The following is a 16,469-nucleotide window of genomic DNA, read 5'->3' as shown; positions in this document are numbered from 1 at the left end:
GGGGGCTTTGTCCGGAAGGGGGGGTGGGGGGGGGGGGCTCTGCAACCTACCTGGCTGCTTCTTGCCCCTCGTGGCCCAACTGAGGGCTACTGGGAGCAGGGGGTGGGGCTTGTTGCATGTGCCCGTCCCCCTGGGCTCCTTACTGCCGGATCTCCACTCCTGTGCGCTCCCGCAGGAAATGACCCCTGCCTGTCGTGCAGGAGTGGAAAGCGTGCCGTCAGAAGCAAAAACCTGCCTGCGAGCCCAAAGTACTTGCTGCCCGAGGAGGCTGCCGGTGGCGTCTCTGCATGATTAACTGTCCTGGCCTGTCTTCCTTCCCGTCAGCGTCGTTTGATGCATCTCTCGGTATAATTTAACTCGAGTACTTCCAATGCAAAGATGTGACGGGCAGATTTCCTGCGAGTGGTTTGTTTCTATCGCAGCTCTGCATGAGTTGCTGTTCTGGGCGTGCCTCTCTTCCCATCAAGATGCACCCAGATCAGTGTATCATGCAGATCGCTGAGCGGGCCAGTCATTCTTACGCATACTCACAAAGTTAGAGTCTGGTGGCACCTTTAAGACCAACCGAGTTTTATTCAAGGGGTGAGCTTTCGTGTGCCCGCACACTTCATCAGACACAGTGAAATGGAATTACAAATCATACTTGTATACATAGAGGGTGGCTTGTTAGATTACCATGCAAAATAGTGGCATTCAGAGATACACTGTCTCTGAAGATGGAGGCTCGATTAAGCCCATATGGCTCACAGCCATTAATAAACCCATCCTCCACGAATGTGTGAAGCCATAACCACCATCATATCATGGGCTGGGTATATGGATGTACCAGCCCTGTAGGAGCTGAGAACGGAACCCAGAACACTCTTCATCACTGCAGAAGAATCTGTAGAAGACTGTGTCAAAAGAGGGTCTGAGAGCCAGACGTATGTGAAGAAGAAGAAGAAGAAGTAGAGATTGGATTTATACCCCGCCCTTCACTTGGAGTCTCAGAGGGGCTTACAAACTCCTTTCCCTTCCCCTCCCCACAACAGACACCCTGTGAGGTGGGTGGGGCTGAGAGAGCTCTGACACAAACGGCTCTTTTTCAAGGACAGCTGTGCCAGAGCTTGTGACTAACCCAAGGTCACGTCAGCAGGTGCAAGTGGAGGAGTGGGGAATCAAAACCGCTTCTCCCAGATTAGAGTCCGCGCACTTAACCACTACACCAAACTGGCTCTCCACACCAAACTGGCTCTCCGTTTTTTTTAGCGGATAAAAAGAATGACAAACTTGTTTACTGGTTATCATCTGTTTGGGTACAATTGGGGGGGGGACATAGGTAATAAATACGTCAGAAGATTGATGTACCCTAAATTGTGAGAGGGGCTGCAGTGGCTCAAGTGGTTAAGACGCTGAGCTGCAGACCGGAAGGTTGGTAGTTCAGCAGTTCGAGACCCGAGTGTGCCACATGACGGAGTGAGCTCCCGTCTCTGGCCCCAGCTCCTGCCAACCTAGCCGTTCGAAAGCAAGAAATTGCAAGTAGATAAATAGGTACCGCTTGGCGTCTAGTCATGCCGGCCACATGACCACAGAAATGTCTTAGGACAGCGCTGGTCCTTCGGCTTGGAAACAGAGATGAGCACCGCACCCCTAGAGTCAGATTCGACTGGCTTTCGAGCAAGGGAAAAAAACGTTACCTTTACCAAATTGTGAGAATTCAGTCGTCAGATCCCATCCGTCTCCTTTCCAGCATGGAGGCAAACTTCAAAGCATCTCGGCTGCGTGGAATACCCTCCTTGTCCCCAGGATAATTAGATTTAAACCTACCATTCCAAATTACATTCCACATTCAATTTATATTCTTAGCTGTTAAGAGTAATAAACTGAGATTTACTCAGTTTTGCTCCACTAAAACATGGCGTTAAGTGACAGAATCGTTTTCAAAGTAAGCGTTCCCAGCTGCAAGAGCAAAGCAGGTCTCCTGTTTCTGTGTTGTTTTTTCCAAAGCATCCTGGGGCTGCCAGAAGTTTGGGGAGCACCAGTGGCTGTGGCAGAATGGGCCCCCCCAGCACAGCCTCCCCCCCCGTTAACGTTTCCCTCCCCTTCCGCTTTCAGAGATCGTTGACGGCAACGCCAAGATGACCCTCGGCATGATCTGGACAATCATCCTCCGATTCGCCATTCAGGACATCTCCGTGGAAGGTAGGAACCAGACCTCCCGTGGCGTGGCGTCAGTGTATCCTCTGTGTTTCTTTCTTTCTTTTTTTTAAAGTACCCATGGGTACACTTTTATTATTTTTCATATTATGCACATACATACATACAACATATGGAGCTGCGGTGGCTCAAGTGGTTAAGGTGCTGAACTGCAGGCTGTGAAAGGTCGGTCGTTCAGCAGTTCGAGACCCGGGTGCCGCATGACGGAGTGAGCTCCCATCTCTAGGGCCAGCTCCTGTCAACCTAGCAGTTCGAAAGCAAGAAATTGCAAGTAGATAAATAGATACCACTTCAGTGGGAAGGTAACAGCGTTCCATGAACCTTGGTGTTTAGTCATGCTGGCCACATGACCACGGAAACGTCTTCGGACAGCGCTGGCTCTTTGGCTTTGGAACGGAGATGAGCACCGCAACCCTAGAGTCGGATTCGACTGGCTTTCGAGCAAGGGAACCTTTACCTTTACATACAACATATAAACAACACATACATAAGACATACAAAGAGATCAGTATATTTTCTTATAACTCCGTTACCGTATTTAAAAATTTTCTTTGGTCACTTTCTATGGGTTTGCTTAAGTTTCTGTATACTCTTATCTTTTTACCATAGTTTCTATTTAACTAAAAGAGATTAATAATGCCAGAAATTTCATTACTTTAAACTACGCATTTATATTATATCAGTCATACAGTTTTCTCCAAGTCTTTTGAAACGTCGGGTCTGTTGTCCCTCTCATCAACGATGTTTGTCATTTTCTGCCGTCTCCCACAGTTTATTCACATATTCTTGCTTCTTTGGCGCTTCCGTTTGTTTCCAATATTTTGCATATAATATTCTTGCTGCCGTAGATAGATGTACTATGAAATATCTATCATCTTTATCAAAATCCTTTGGAAATATGTTTAGTAGTGATATTTCCGTGTTTCCTCGTGCCAAAACCGCAGCAGCTGTGCAGAGTGCCGCGTCTTTGATACAGTGGAGAGGAAGATAAAAAAACCCAAACCGCGAAGCGTCGTGGCCGCGTGGTGATCCAGGCCGGTGCCCTCACCCGCCGTCCCTCGTTTCCTCCTTCCCAGTAGATCGCTTTTAATAAACCGCTCTCTGTACCAGTGTTCCCGCTAAGCTGAGTCAGTGTGAGCCAGCTCATGGGGTTTTTTAGCCTCCGGCTCACACATTCTTGTCTCAGCTCGGGAAGGAGGGCTCCAGAGCAAACTAATTGATGCAGCGGCCGAATCGTCCGCTCACGACTTTCATGCCAGGAGCTCACAAAGTAGATTTTTTGCTCACAAGACTCCACAGCTTAGAGGGAGCGTCGCTCTGCACAGTCAGTTGCGATCATCCTCATTTTTCTGTACCAAGCGTGCAGCTGTTTTTTTCAAGTACTTGATCTCGGAGTGCCCGTAAAGCGTGGATGGACTCTGCTTCAAAGACCAGATGTGGCTCCCGACAGCTGTCTTGTCCGGTGCTCCCTCTAAGCCGTGGAGTCTTGTGAGCAAACCTTCTACTTTGTGAGCTGGTGGCATTAAAAGTTGTGAGCGAGCGATTTGGCCGCTGCGTCAATTAGTTTGCTCTGCAGCCGTCCTTCCTGAGCTAAGACAGAAACGTGTAAGGCGGAGGCTGAAACACTGTGAGCTAGCTCACGCCAACTCAGCTTAGAGGGAACGCAGCTCTTGTCTGTCCCCCCCACGTAGCCCTTTCTCAGAAATGCGCACCCCTCTCTTCCAAGGCTGAAGTTTGCTCAGAGGGCCCTCTAACCCTCCTCCCCCACAGTGTGCGAATTTCTACCGGCAGGGTTCATTTTTACAGATTTTAGGAAACGTGTTGGCCCACTTGAAAAGGGAGCGCGGTGTATTTACAGAGTGGGGAAGGAGAGATTGGTAGCACAGCCTTAGTGTCCTGCGGGGAAGCCTTCCAGGGACTCCGTCTGGAGAAGAATGCGGTTTGGAGATGCACCAGAGAGAAGCCAGACAAGAGGCCGGCGAACAGCTTCCCTTTTGGCAGACGTGTCTCCCTGTTTCGCAGTTCAGCATCGGATGCTGGACTAGCGATCCTGAGCTTGCCGCTGAGTGTCTTGTTCTACCGTTACGTGGAGGCAGACAGTGAGCCTTGGAGGTGTGTGTGTGTGGGGTTTAGTTACCAGCAGGGCCGTAGGATCATAGAGTTGGAAGGGGTCAGACAGGCCATCCAGTCCAATCCCCTGCTCAATGCAGGATCAGCCTCAAACAGCCCGGGCAAGTGTTCGTCCAGCCGCTGCTTAAAGACTGCCAGTGAGGGGGAGCTCACCACCGCCCTACGCAGCCGATCCCTCTGCTGAACTACTGTAAAAAAAAAAAAAACCCCCCCCCCCCCCCCCAATTTCCAGCCGGGATCTTTCCACCCGTAATTTAAACCCGTTGTTTTGAGTCTTCTCCTCTGCTGCCAACAGGAACAGCTCCCTGCCCTCCTCTAAGAGACGGCCTTTCTAATCAGGGGTCATTTCGTAGAAAAAGAGCTAGGGGAACTCATTAGCATAACTCATTAGCATATGCCACACCCCCTGACATCAGGGGCCCGGCGGTGGACCTGTAAGGCCAGCGGGAGTGCGAGGAAGCCCCGCCAAGGCCCTCCCTGGCCCCAGGCAGGCAGGAGTGGGGAGAGGCAGGAAGGAAGCAACTTACCCTCCCTCTTCTCCTGCCTCCTCCTGGCTGAATGAGGGCTGGAAGCGGGGTGGCCGGAAGCAGGGGGCGGGGCTTCGTCATGTGCCCTGCCCCCCTGCACCTCACCCGGGGGGACTGCGTTCCCCCGCGATCCCCCCTGAAATGACCTCTGTTTCTAATACTTAAGTCTCTCGCAAGTCCCTTTTTAAAGTGGACACGAAGACCTACTTTACACAAGATGAATGCGTTGTGTACCCCTCCTCTGTGTACCCCATAATATATAAGAAACTCAAGGTGAAGCAGTAGAAAAGAGCAAGAGTCCAGGAGCACCTTCAAGACTAACTATAATTGGTACGATAATCATATGTAGGCAAGTTTATCATGGACAGTCTAAAGTATATACTCGATTGAGGTCTAGTTGGATGGTCATTTAACATAATACACTAGAATAGAGATTAAGGTGGATTAGGCATAAGCATAATGTTTGTTAAAAAGAAAAATAACCCCCATACATGTGTGTGCGTATGTATGTTTATATGTTTATTTTGTGTGTGCAAAATATGTGAAAATGTGAAAATGTCAATAAAATTCTGCCTTTCGGGACAGTTAAAAAAAAAGACTAACAAAATACGTGGCGGGGAGAAGACCTTTCGTGAGTCACTGCTCACTTCTTCAGGTATCTCCTGAAATGACTCCCGAAAGACTCCCGAAGCAGTGACTCCCGAACGCTCCTACCCTGCTGTATATTTTGTTAGTCTTGAAGGTCTTTTCTAGATAGACAGACAAGTTTTATTCACGGTCATGGACCAAAACATAAACCAATGGTATTTTGTAACATGGGTAAAAGATATCACACTAAAATCGGAACAGAATTTTAAGAGTGGTTATTAAAAAAACACCATTAAAACCATAATGGTTAAAATCAATAACACTTCATCTTAATTCTCCTCTTTTCGAGCTACTATAGATTTTCTAATTCTTAGGGCAAGCCATCCGAACCTAGCCCACCCGATAAGTAACTTCTGCCCGGCTATCCGATAGCAAATTTCTCGAAAGGCAGTGCTCTTTTCTAATGCTACAGCCCAGGGGTCATTTCGTAGAAAAAGTGGTGCAGTAGCTCATTAGCATAACTTATTTGCATACGCCACACCCCCTGCCATCACCGGAAGTGTGTCAGAAGGCAACACCCACCGCTCAGGCTCCACTGGACTGTTTTGGATTGCTAGCTATTGGGGGGGGGACGCGCAGATCTGTCCTCGCAGAGGAGGGAGAGCTTGTACCTGAAGGCGGGCCGGGGGGGGGGGGGGACGCTGCAACTTACCTGGCTGCTTCTTGCTCCTCGTGGCCCGACTGAGGGCTGCTGGGAGCAGGGGGCGGGGCTTGTTGCATGTGCCCGCCCCCTGGGTTCCTTACTGCCGGAGCTCCGCTCCCGTGCGCTCCCACAGGAAATGACCCCTGCTACAGACTAACATGGCTATCCACCTTGATCTATCAAGGTGGAGCGTACTTCTTTTCTGAATGTGCCAATCGTCTCGCGTGAACCCTCCAGAGTTTTCTCTCTAGACTTGGGTTGGTTCCACCCTGCACGTTTTCGGCTGCCACCTTCGGTTAAAGCTCCGTTTTAGGAAGGCCTCCTCCTGAGTACAGCTTTGTGACTTCCTTTTCATCCCCCCCCCCCCCCCCCGTGTGCAGAGACCTCGGCCAAAGAAGGCCTGTTGCTCTGGTGCCAGCGGAAGACGGCTCCCTACAAGAACGTCAACGTGCAGAACTTCCACATCAGGTAAAAGATCTGAGCCCCGCCTTATCGGAAGGTCTTCCATCCCTCTTCACTTTTCCAAAACACTTGAGCCTATCGAAGGTTGCAAGAAATTGCTTCCCGATAACGGTCTTCCATTAAAGCTTTGGCAGACCAGGCCCATAGCCTCCTTTCCCGTGAGCCAGAGGCCCAAATGGAAGTCGCTTGCTGGAGGCCAGGCCGTGCTGGGAAGCCCGTTACCACGGTCAGTGATGCGGGGCAGGAAATTTTCCGGAGACTGAATTTTTCTGTGGAAAAACTTTGCACCCCACGTATGTGAATTTAGTCTGTTTATCTAAGTCATCAGTAATTCTCCCTCTAAGCTGTGGAGTCCTGTGAGCAAAAATTCTACTTTGTGAGCTGCTGGCATTCAAGTTGTGAACGAGCAATTTGGTTGCTGCATCAATTAGTTTGCTCTGGAGCCCTCCTCCCTGAGCTGAGACACAAACGTGTGCGCCGGAGGCTAAAAAACTGTGAGCTGGCTCACACTAACTCAGCTTAGAGGGAACTCTGGCCACTCGTCGGCACTATTGCAGTGCAGATCAGTCGCGTTTGATGAGTTAAGTGTGGGGTATGAAGCGCGGTGAGGGGCTGTGGCACAGTGGTGGAGCATCTGCTTGGCAGGTTCAGTTCTCGGCATCTCCAGTTACAAAATTTGGCGGTAGGTGATGGGAAAGACCTCCGCCTGAGACCCTGGAGAGCCACTGCCGGTCTGAGTAGACAATATTTTCTTTGATGGACCGAGGGTGACAAACCCCAGTGCTAGTTGATAGTCTGGGCGCGTACCTAGTGTATTTGCCGCCTTTTGCTAACATTATTTAAACTCTTTGATTTAAAACTGTGAGCTGGAGAATTTTCTGATTTCAAATTCTTCCGCCGAACCGACGTCACTGACCGTGGTCCAGTTTGTGTAATGCCATTTCAGGCGTGTCTGTTTTGTTTGACAACTCATAAGATGGCGTGGGCCCCGACCTCGTCAGATCTCGAAAGCTAATCGGGGTCAGCTGTGACTTGATGGGGAAAGGGGGGGAAAAAAAGGATTGCACAGCAGGGAATTGGCAGGTGGTTGGTGGGCTCATTTTCAGTGCTCCCTCTAAGTTGTGGAGTCTTGTGGTGTGGTGGTCAAGTGCATGGACTCTAATCTGGGAGAACCGGGTTTGATTCCCCACTCCTCCGCTTGCAGCTGCTGGATGACCTTGGGCAAGCCGTAGTTCTGATAAGAGCTGTTCTTGAAAAAGGGCCGTTTCTGTCAAGAGCTCTCTCAGCCCCACCTACCTCACACAGAGGGTGTCTGTTGTGGGGAGGGGAAGGAGATTGTGAGCCGCTCTGAGACTCCTTCGGGTAGTGAAGCGTAGTAAATCCAATCTCCTCCTCCTTCTCCTCCTTCTTCTCCTCCTCCTCCTCCCTCTCCTTCTTGTTCTTCTGAGCAAAACTTCCACTTTGTGAGCTCCTGGCATGAAAGTTGTGAGTGAGCGATTTGGCTGCTGCATCAATTAGTTTGCTCGGGAGCCATCCTTCCTGAGCTAAAACAAAAACGTGTGAGCCAGAGGCTAAAAAAAAATGAACTAGCTCACACTAACTCAGCTTAGAGGGAACACTGGTCGTTTTATAGTTGCACGCCCGCCCCAGAGAAACGATGTTTTGGGCCCTTGACGGTACGCAGTCTGATTTTGCTGAAGGAGGGTGCTTGATCAACATTTTTCAATACCCTTCCCCCCAAATGCACAGATTTATGAAGCAGGCTCACGGCTTACTAAAGCACGGCTTTAGTACCTCTTTCTCTGTTCCTAGCAGCCGAATAACCTAACCGCGTCTTTGGGCTTCTCTTTACAGCTGGAAAGACGGCCTTGCTTTTAATGCCTTGATCCACAGACACAGACCAGAACTGATCGAATACGACAAGCTCAGGAAGGTACGTCAACAGCGGCGTCTTCTGTCTCAGCGTACGGTTTTGCATGGATGCCCCCCGGAACCCACCAGAGCCAGGAAGAATTTTTGTAGTTCACCATATTAGAACATCAGAAGAGCCCTGCTGGGTTAGACTAATGGTCCATCTAGTCCAGCATCCTGTCTCACACAGGGGCCAGCCAGTTCCTCTGGAGGGCCAGCAACAGGACAGAGAGGCCGAGGCCTTCATAAGAACCTCAGAAGAGCCCTGCTGGATCAGATCAGTGGTCCATCTAGTCCAGCATCCTGTCTCACACAGGGGCCAGCCAGTTCCTCTGGAGGGCCAGCAACAGGACAGAGAGGCCGAGGCCTTCATAAGAACCTCAGAAGAGCCCTGCTGGATCAGATCAGTGGTCCATCTAGTCCAGCATCCTGTCTCACACAGGGGCCAACCAGTTCCTCTGGAGAGCCAGCTAAAGAGCAGAGAGGCCGAGGCCTTCATACGAATGTCAGAAGAGCCTTGCTGGATCAGACCAGTGGGGGTCCATCTAGCTCAGCATCCTGCCTCACACAGGGGCCAACCTGTTCCTCTGGATGGGCAACAACAGGGCAGAGAGACTGAGGCCTTCATAAGAATATCAGCCTTGCTGGATCAGACCAGTGGGGGTCCATCTAGTCTTAGCATCCTGTCTCACACAGTGGCCAACCAGTTCCTTTGGACAGCCAGCAACAGGGCAGAGAGGCCGAGGCCTTCGCCTAATGTTGCCTCCTGGCTCTGGGATTCAGAGGATTAGTGCCTCTGAATGTGGAGGTTCCCCTCAGCCGCCATGGCTAGTAGCCATTGATAGACGTATCATCCATGAATCTATCTGATCCCCTTTTAAAGCTGTTTATTCCTGTGGCCCTCAGGACATCCTCTGGCAGCGATTTCCACATTGCCCGGGATTCAATCCTGCTCTCGCCAGTGTTTTGTCTGATGTCCTTGGCTGAGTCATGGACCCCCAGGCTAGATTCCTCCGTCGATAAGATGGGCGTAACTGTGTGGCTGGCTTCAGGACAGAGAGGGTTAAGCATGCCCGGAAGCATTCAGGAAGTGGAGTCTCTTACGAGCCGGGGGTGTGTGTTTGAAATACAGGGAATAACCGTGTTTTTTTATGGAGCTCAGAACGGTCTTGAATTCGGCGGGTTGGTTGCGAATCTTTTGATTCGCAGGGTTAGATCCATCCCATTAGCAGAGGCCCTTTCCTCTGCAGAAAGAGCGTTTCCGGAATGCAGGATGTTCTTCCGAGAGTTTTGCGTCAGGGGCAGGCTGCTTGCGGAACAGGTTTGCAGGATCCGGCCCCGCTGGTGGACCTCCTGATGGCACCTGAGATTTTTGGCCACTGTGTGACACAGAGCGTTGGACTGGATGGGCCAATGGCCTGATCCAACGTTGGCTCCCCTTACGTTCTTACGACTCACTGTAACGGAGGCCTGTCTGAAACGTTCCATTTCGAGTGCGGCTGTTGCCAGAAATCCCAGCTGCGGCGTCAGGAACTCCATGCGGCCAGGAGGACGTGTAAATACAGTCTTCTATTTGCCAACCCGAAACGTGGATGCTTTTCGCCCTCCCGTATACTTGACTTTGGATCTCAGATGTGGTTGGCTCTTAGCAGGGTGGAGATGAAATGTTGCCTTCAGCCCTTCCCTAGATCTGGGTTTGGTGGGGCGAGAGAGCCGATTGCTGTGCTCGGTGCTTTCTTTAATGGCAAAATCCCCTCCCTCCCCCCCCCCAGGACGATCCAGTCACAAATCTGAACAATGCCTTTGAGGTCGCGGAGAAATACCTCGACATTCCCAAGATGTTGGACGCCGAAGGTAAGCTTGGAGCCTCTCTCCGTCTTTGCGGTCTTGGTTTGGCGCCAGGAGAGCTTCTCTTCCTTTCCGCCGAGTTGCACTTGAGCCCGAATGTAGCACGTTTCCTCGCTAAGAGATTCTTGGCTTTGAAGGACCATTCATACTTTTTCCCCCCCCATCAGCGGGGACTGAGTTCGCGCAAGCCAGAAACACGGTGAGCCAAAGCCTTGGCCGGGGTAATCTGACTTGCCTTTAACCAGTGATGCCCTGCGATTATCAGCCAGATAATTTGCAGGTCCTCTGCCCCAGTGACCCCCCCCCCCCGATCTGAACATGGAGGAGGAGGAGGTGGTAGAGTCCTGCTATAGAAGAGTGGGACGTACCATTTCAGCCTTCAGTCGAAGGATCACATTTTTAGTGTTCCCTCCACAGTTTAAAAGAAAAGAAAAGAAAGAAAGTAGAAAACTTGAACATCAGGGGACAAGTTCTGGCACAGCTTGGTTTCTTCCTAGCTTTCCGCTTCCAGGGAGTCCTAGTTTCCGCTTCCAGGGAGATTGCTTCTTCTGCGTTGTTGTTTTTTTTTTAAGTGATCCTATCCAGCTACAAGATGGGTAGCTGTGTTGGTCTGTCTGCAGCTGCAGAAAAGAGCAAGAGTCCAGGAGCACCTTCAAGACTAACAAAATACGTGGCAGGGTAGGAGCTTCCGTGAGTCACAGCGCACTCCTTCGGGTATCTGAAGAAGTGAGCAGTGGCTCCCGAAAGCTCCTACCCTGCCACATTTATTGTTAGTCTTTAAGGTGCTACTGGACTCTTGGTCTTTCCTACTACCCGACTACAGTCTGAAGCCATATGCAGTCCATTCGTACCAGCTCGGGGCTTTGTTGGCTCATTCTTCTGCATGCGAGCTCACAGCCAAAGTGGGCCCCTGGTAAATATTTGTCAGTTGACTTCTTTTCTGAGAACAGGGACCCCAAGTGGCAAGAATTTCATTGCTTAAAAACAGCCAGTCCGAAATTTGGACTGTATTCGGACAGTATTCGGTTAGTCCAGTATACGGAGAACAGTGGACCCCGGGTTGGATCCCACTGATGAATTTGGTAATGGAAACGCTGCCCTCCAGTGGAGTGGGAACTGGCAGAATGGATTGACTGGATGCAGCTGCCTCCCTGTCGCTCAGGCAGCAATTACAGGCTGAGGCTTTCTCTGCTGTGGCTCGCTCAGCATAATGCTGTATCTCAATCCTCATTTCCAGTTTTCCTGGTGAGCAGCAGTTCTCTGTAAGAGGCTTCACAAGGGGGAAAGTTTGGAGGGGTTTCTTCCAGCTTTTATCATCTGTGTGCTTGGAAGGATCCAAGAGAGCTGCGTGCCTTGGTTTGTTCTGCCAGTGGACAAGACAGCAAGCCGCTGTGTTAACGGGCTTCTTACTTTCGCCTTTGTTGCGGGCGTAAATGGCATTTGACCCCAAGCAGCAAGCAGCCCAGTAAAGGCAACCAAGAGTGACCGTATTCCAGCAGGCGTTTAAAGCTGCATTTCCTGGCTGGATGCTCAGAAGAAAAGGCAGGTGTTATTAGATGCTGCAGAGTTGGGAGAATTCAGTGGCCTTCAAGACCCTTGTTAGTTTAATAGGCTGCCTTGTTAGTTTAATAAGCTGCCCTGTCAACACGTTTGGGGTTTGGGATCACTGGCTTACTCAGCGTCCAATTCTGCTTGCCAGTTTGGGACAGTAGTTAGGTGCACAGACTCTAATGTGGGAGAACCGGGTTTGATTCCCCACCCCTCCACATGCACCTCCTGGTGTGACCTTGGGTCAGTCGCAAGTTCTTTGAGAGCTGTTCTCTCAAGGACAGTTCTCGAAAGAGCTCTCTCAGCCCCACCTACTTCACAGGATGTCTGTTGTAGGGAGGGGAAGGGAAGGGAAAGGATATTGTAAGCTGCTCTGAGACTCCTTTGGGTAGTGTAGAGCACGGTATAAATCCAATATCCTCCTCCTTCTCCTCCTCCTCTTCTTCTTCCTCCTCCTCCTTCCCTAGAATGTGTTTGATTCCGGGTTTGATTCCCCACCCCTCCACATGCACCTCCTGGTGTGACCTTGGGTCAGTCGCAAGTTCTTTGAGAGCTGTTCTCTCAAGGACAGTTCTCGAAAGAGCTCTCTCAGCCCCACCTACTTCACAGGATGTCTGTTGTGGGGAGGGGAAGGGAAAGGATATTGTGAGCTGCTCTGAGACTCGTTTGGGTAGTGTAGGGCACGGTATAAATCCAATCTCTTCTTCTTCTTCGCCAGAGTGTGCGGCTTGTTCTCATATATGTTAACATTTCCCAGATAGACTCTCTCCCTGCAGGAGGACTTCTGTGCCGGTGGCCCCTTCACAATATCTCGCCTCCCGATGTCCTTAATGCTTATTGTTCACTTTTCAGACATTGTGAACACAGCCCGTCCGGACGAGAAGGCCATTATGACCTATGTCTCCAGTTTCTACCATGCCTTCTCTGGCGCACAGAAGGTACCAGAAGCAGCCGGGCCTACGCCCCAACAGCGTGTTCTCGCCGGTGTCCTTCATGCTCCTGGTCTCTCTCTCTCTCGCAGGGGGCAGCAACCGCTAGGAAACGGGGCACCCAAAGCTCAGCTAGATCAGGGTGTGGCTAAAGAGCATCTCCCGTCCACGATCCGACACACCTGTCCCTCTGAGCCAGATTATTTCGAGGGCCCCGAGTGATGCTTAAAGACTGCCTCTGGTGTGCCTCTGTATTTCAAGTAGAGTGACCGGTGTGCCTCTGTATTTCAGGTAGCGGAAATTATCCGGCTATTGTCCTTCCTTTTTTGGACAATCGATTAACGGATTCAATCCACATCTGTCAGACCCACTGAACAATCTACACAGGCGTTCCCCTCCCTCCGCTTTTTTACTTGCAACGCGGAAGAAAGTTTGGGAGGTTGATTTTGGGCGAGGGGGAAGCTGCGACTCCCGGAACACGTTTCCTGTGCCTTTCCTATCCGAGCGACACGCTGAGACTGAAGCGGCGTCCGAAAGCCAGCCTCTCGGTTCTCAGCCCCGCCAACAAATCTTCCGAAGGTTGATAAACCTTCCAGTTACCCAACCCCTTAAAGCTTTTGTTTTTTTGGCTGCTCGTGGTGCATTAAAGTTGGGGCAAAGATCTTTGACAAACAGCTTCAGATATTTGCCCGGGCTAATGAGGGTTTTGGAGCTCATGTTCCAGCTGAGATTTGGGTCCCCGTCCAAAGTTAAAATATATATATATATCTATGTTGCCACCTTTCCCCTCTGCTGCATGCCAGAGCAGGGTCTGGAAATATCTTGCATTTGCAATCTTGACTTGGCCTCCTCTCTCCTCTCTCTCTCTCTCTCTCTCTCTCGTTCTTCCGGCACAGATATCGTAGGCACGCTGAGGCCCGATGAGAAAGCCATCATGACCTACGTCTCCTGCTTCTATCACGCTTTCTCTGGGGCTCAGAAGGTGAGCTTTGGCTGGGGGCGCTTGCGGGTGCTTTGTTAAGGTGGCTAACTAACCGAAGCTGCTGCTAACGTGCTTCCTACGCTGCTCTGTGGGCGCGACTGAGGTCGGGCGTGGAAAGGGCTCTGCGGAATTGCCCGGAATGTTGGCTCGGCCAAAGCAGCCAGCCAGTGAGTGAGCGGGCCGAGGTCCGTGTGGGCCACTCCTTGAAAGGAAACTGCACGTGGGGGGGGGGGACGCAAACGTCGAAACCCTTCACTGCCGGCGGCATCTTTCTGGAACAGCGCACGGTCATCTTACGTTTTTAGGAACAAGAAACCGAAAATACGCACCACTCTTTGGCAGTGGCACGGTATAACGGTTAAAGTGTCGAACTTGGATCTCGGAGGCCCCGAGTTCGAATCCCCACTCTTCCATGGAAGCTCACCAGGTGACCATGAGCCTGTTTCACACTCTCAGCCCGGCCTACCTCATGGGGTTGTCATGAGGATAAAATGGAGGAGAGGAGAACAATGCAAGCTGCTTTGGGGAGAAAGGCGGGGATATAAATGAAGTGAATCATAAATAGCCCGCTCAAGGTAAAAGCGACTTCCAGGAGAAAAAAATCGACACTCAGCGTCAGCTGGATGGTTAATTGGGGGGGAAATGAGGGTTGGGGGGATTTCTCTGGGTGGGTGGGTGGGTGGGTGGGTTTTTATGAAAGCTGACACTTTCGCTGTCCTCCCGGTGATCGATCCCTGTGGTGTTATAGCGGTTGCATGTCGCAGCGGGATTGGGGAAAGCCAGGTAAAAATGCCCACTCGGTTCGGGGCCCTGGGCCAGTCATGCCTTCTCAGTCTAACGTCCCTCCCAGGGTGGTTGTGAGACTTAAAATGGAGGAGAGGGTTAGGGTCATAAACACGGGCTAGATCACTCAAGGAGCAAAATCTGCCTTTGCGATTCGCTCTCCGCGGACTCTGGTTAAACACTGAGGCGTGTGCCGAATCCGCGGCGAACCCTCGCCACATTCTTTCGTGCGCTCCTCAGGTCCCTCCGAATACATTTATTTATTTGCTTCTTTTAAGGAGCTGCGGTGGCTCAAGTGGTTAAGACGCTGAACTGCAGACCGAAAGGTCGGTAGTTCGGCAGTTCGAGACTCGAGTGCCGCATGACGGAGTGAGCTCCCGTCTCTGGTTCCAGCTCCCTCCAACCTAGCACTCAAGGAGCAAAAGTCAAAAGCAAGAAATTGCAGGTAGATAAATAGGTACCGCTTCGTTGGGAAGGTAACAGCGTCTGTGCACCTCAGCGTCTAGTCATGCCAGCCACATGACCACAGAAACATCTTTGGACAGCGCTGGCTCTTCAGCTTGGAAACGGAGATGAGCACCGCACCCCTAGAGTTGTATTCGACTGGCTTTCGAGCAAGGAAGACCTTTACCTTTACCTTTTTTTAATACCCCACCTTCCCCCCAAACAAGAGCCCCGGGTGGCCTCCCTAAGCCCTCCTCTCTTGGCGCAGAACTTTTTTTTGTTTGTTTGTTCCATTTATATCCTGCCTTTCCCCCAACGGGAACCCAGAGGGGTTTACGTTCTCCTCCTCTCCTCCATTTTACCCTCACAACAACCCTGCGAGGTAGGCTAGGCCGAGAGTGTGTGACCGGCCCAAGGTCACCCAGCGAGATTCCGCGGCAGAGCAGGAATTTGAACCCGGGTCTCCCGGATTATCATCTGACACTCTGGCCGCGATACCACGCCACAGAGAAACTTTTCAGATCTCATTTCATGTTTCGGTTAGAGGTCACTTTCAGCTGATGTGTTAAGGTGGGCAGTGGAGTTTTAGCGCCCGTCACCGATTCTGGCCCAGATGCCTCAACTAACCTTGCCTGGAACTTGCATCTGTTCTCCCCAACGCCACCAGCGATGGAAACGCCCACGTCAAACAGTTGTGGCTGGTAACGTGGTTTCAAGCTCACCTTCCCTGTGTAATAACCACTTCCAGACATACCAGGAGCGAGCGGGCGGAACGGTCAGAAAGGGGTGCTGGATTGAACCTCCCTTTTAGCAGCCGTGAGGGTGAGAAAACGGGTCCTGGGGCTTAGTCCTGACAGGCGAGGGAGCTGAACGGAGTGCCCAAAGATGCACACTTGGTTTACGCCGCCTAGTGTCGTGCAGGTTGTAGAATCAGGTTGTTTTTGCACGGCCCGCTATGGGTCAGATCCAGAGAACTTCCTAACCGTTTTCTCCTTTGGGTCCAAAGCATGCCTATTGACTTCCCCCTATAAGGCTGAGGTCACACAGACACTAAATAATCCACTTTCGATCCGCTTTCAGTCCACTTTCCAACTGGATTTTGCCAGTTCACACGGTAAAAATCCAGTTGGAAAGGGCACTGAAAGTGGATTATTTAGCGTGTGTGTGACCGCAGCCTAAGTGTGGGTTGGGGACGCTCAGCCAGGGCCCCGCGTACATCCCACCCCCCACCCCCGTTTACCCACCACACCTGGCCCTGTTTTGTCGTGCCGATCCCCGAGTTTATAGACAACGCCCAGCTCTTCATCTGTCCCTCTGCCATGCGCCATAATGCCTCCTTCCGCTGCCCCTCCGTTCTCCTTCGACTAGGTTCCTTGTCTCCCAGCATCCCGCTTAATCCATTCAAGATCCCCCCCCCC

At 51.2% G+C, this 16,469-nt stretch overlaps 1 protein-coding gene across 1 annotated transcript in view; it reads left to right on the top strand.

The window, feature by feature from the left end:
- The window catches only part of ACTN4 (actinin alpha 4), a 132,835-nt gene that overhangs the window by 80,003 nt on the left and 36,363 nt on the right, over positions 1-16,469 (top strand). Inside the window, exons 4-8 of the mRNA XM_015407046.1 lie at positions 2,095-2,181; positions 6,525-6,612; positions 8,461-8,539; positions 10,290-10,371; positions 12,766-12,851. Coding sequence (XP_015262532.1) covers positions 2,095-2,181; positions 6,525-6,612; positions 8,461-8,539; positions 10,290-10,371; positions 12,766-12,851 — 422 coding nt within the window. The remainder of the gene's footprint in view (positions 1-2,094; positions 2,182-6,524; positions 6,613-8,460; positions 8,540-10,289; positions 10,372-12,765; positions 12,852-16,469) is intronic.

This window comes from Gekko japonicus, unplaced genomic scaffold, assembly GCF_001447785.1.
Source record: "Gekko japonicus isolate JY-2015 unplaced genomic scaffold, Gekko_japonicus_V1.1 scaffold2099, whole genome shotgun sequence".
NCBI classification, from domain to species: Eukaryota; Metazoa; Chordata; class Lepidosauria; order Squamata; family Gekkonidae; genus Gekko; species Gekko japonicus.
The sequence above is the reverse complement of the archived record's forward strand: the minus strand, read 5'-3'. Positions and strand labels throughout refer to the sequence as shown.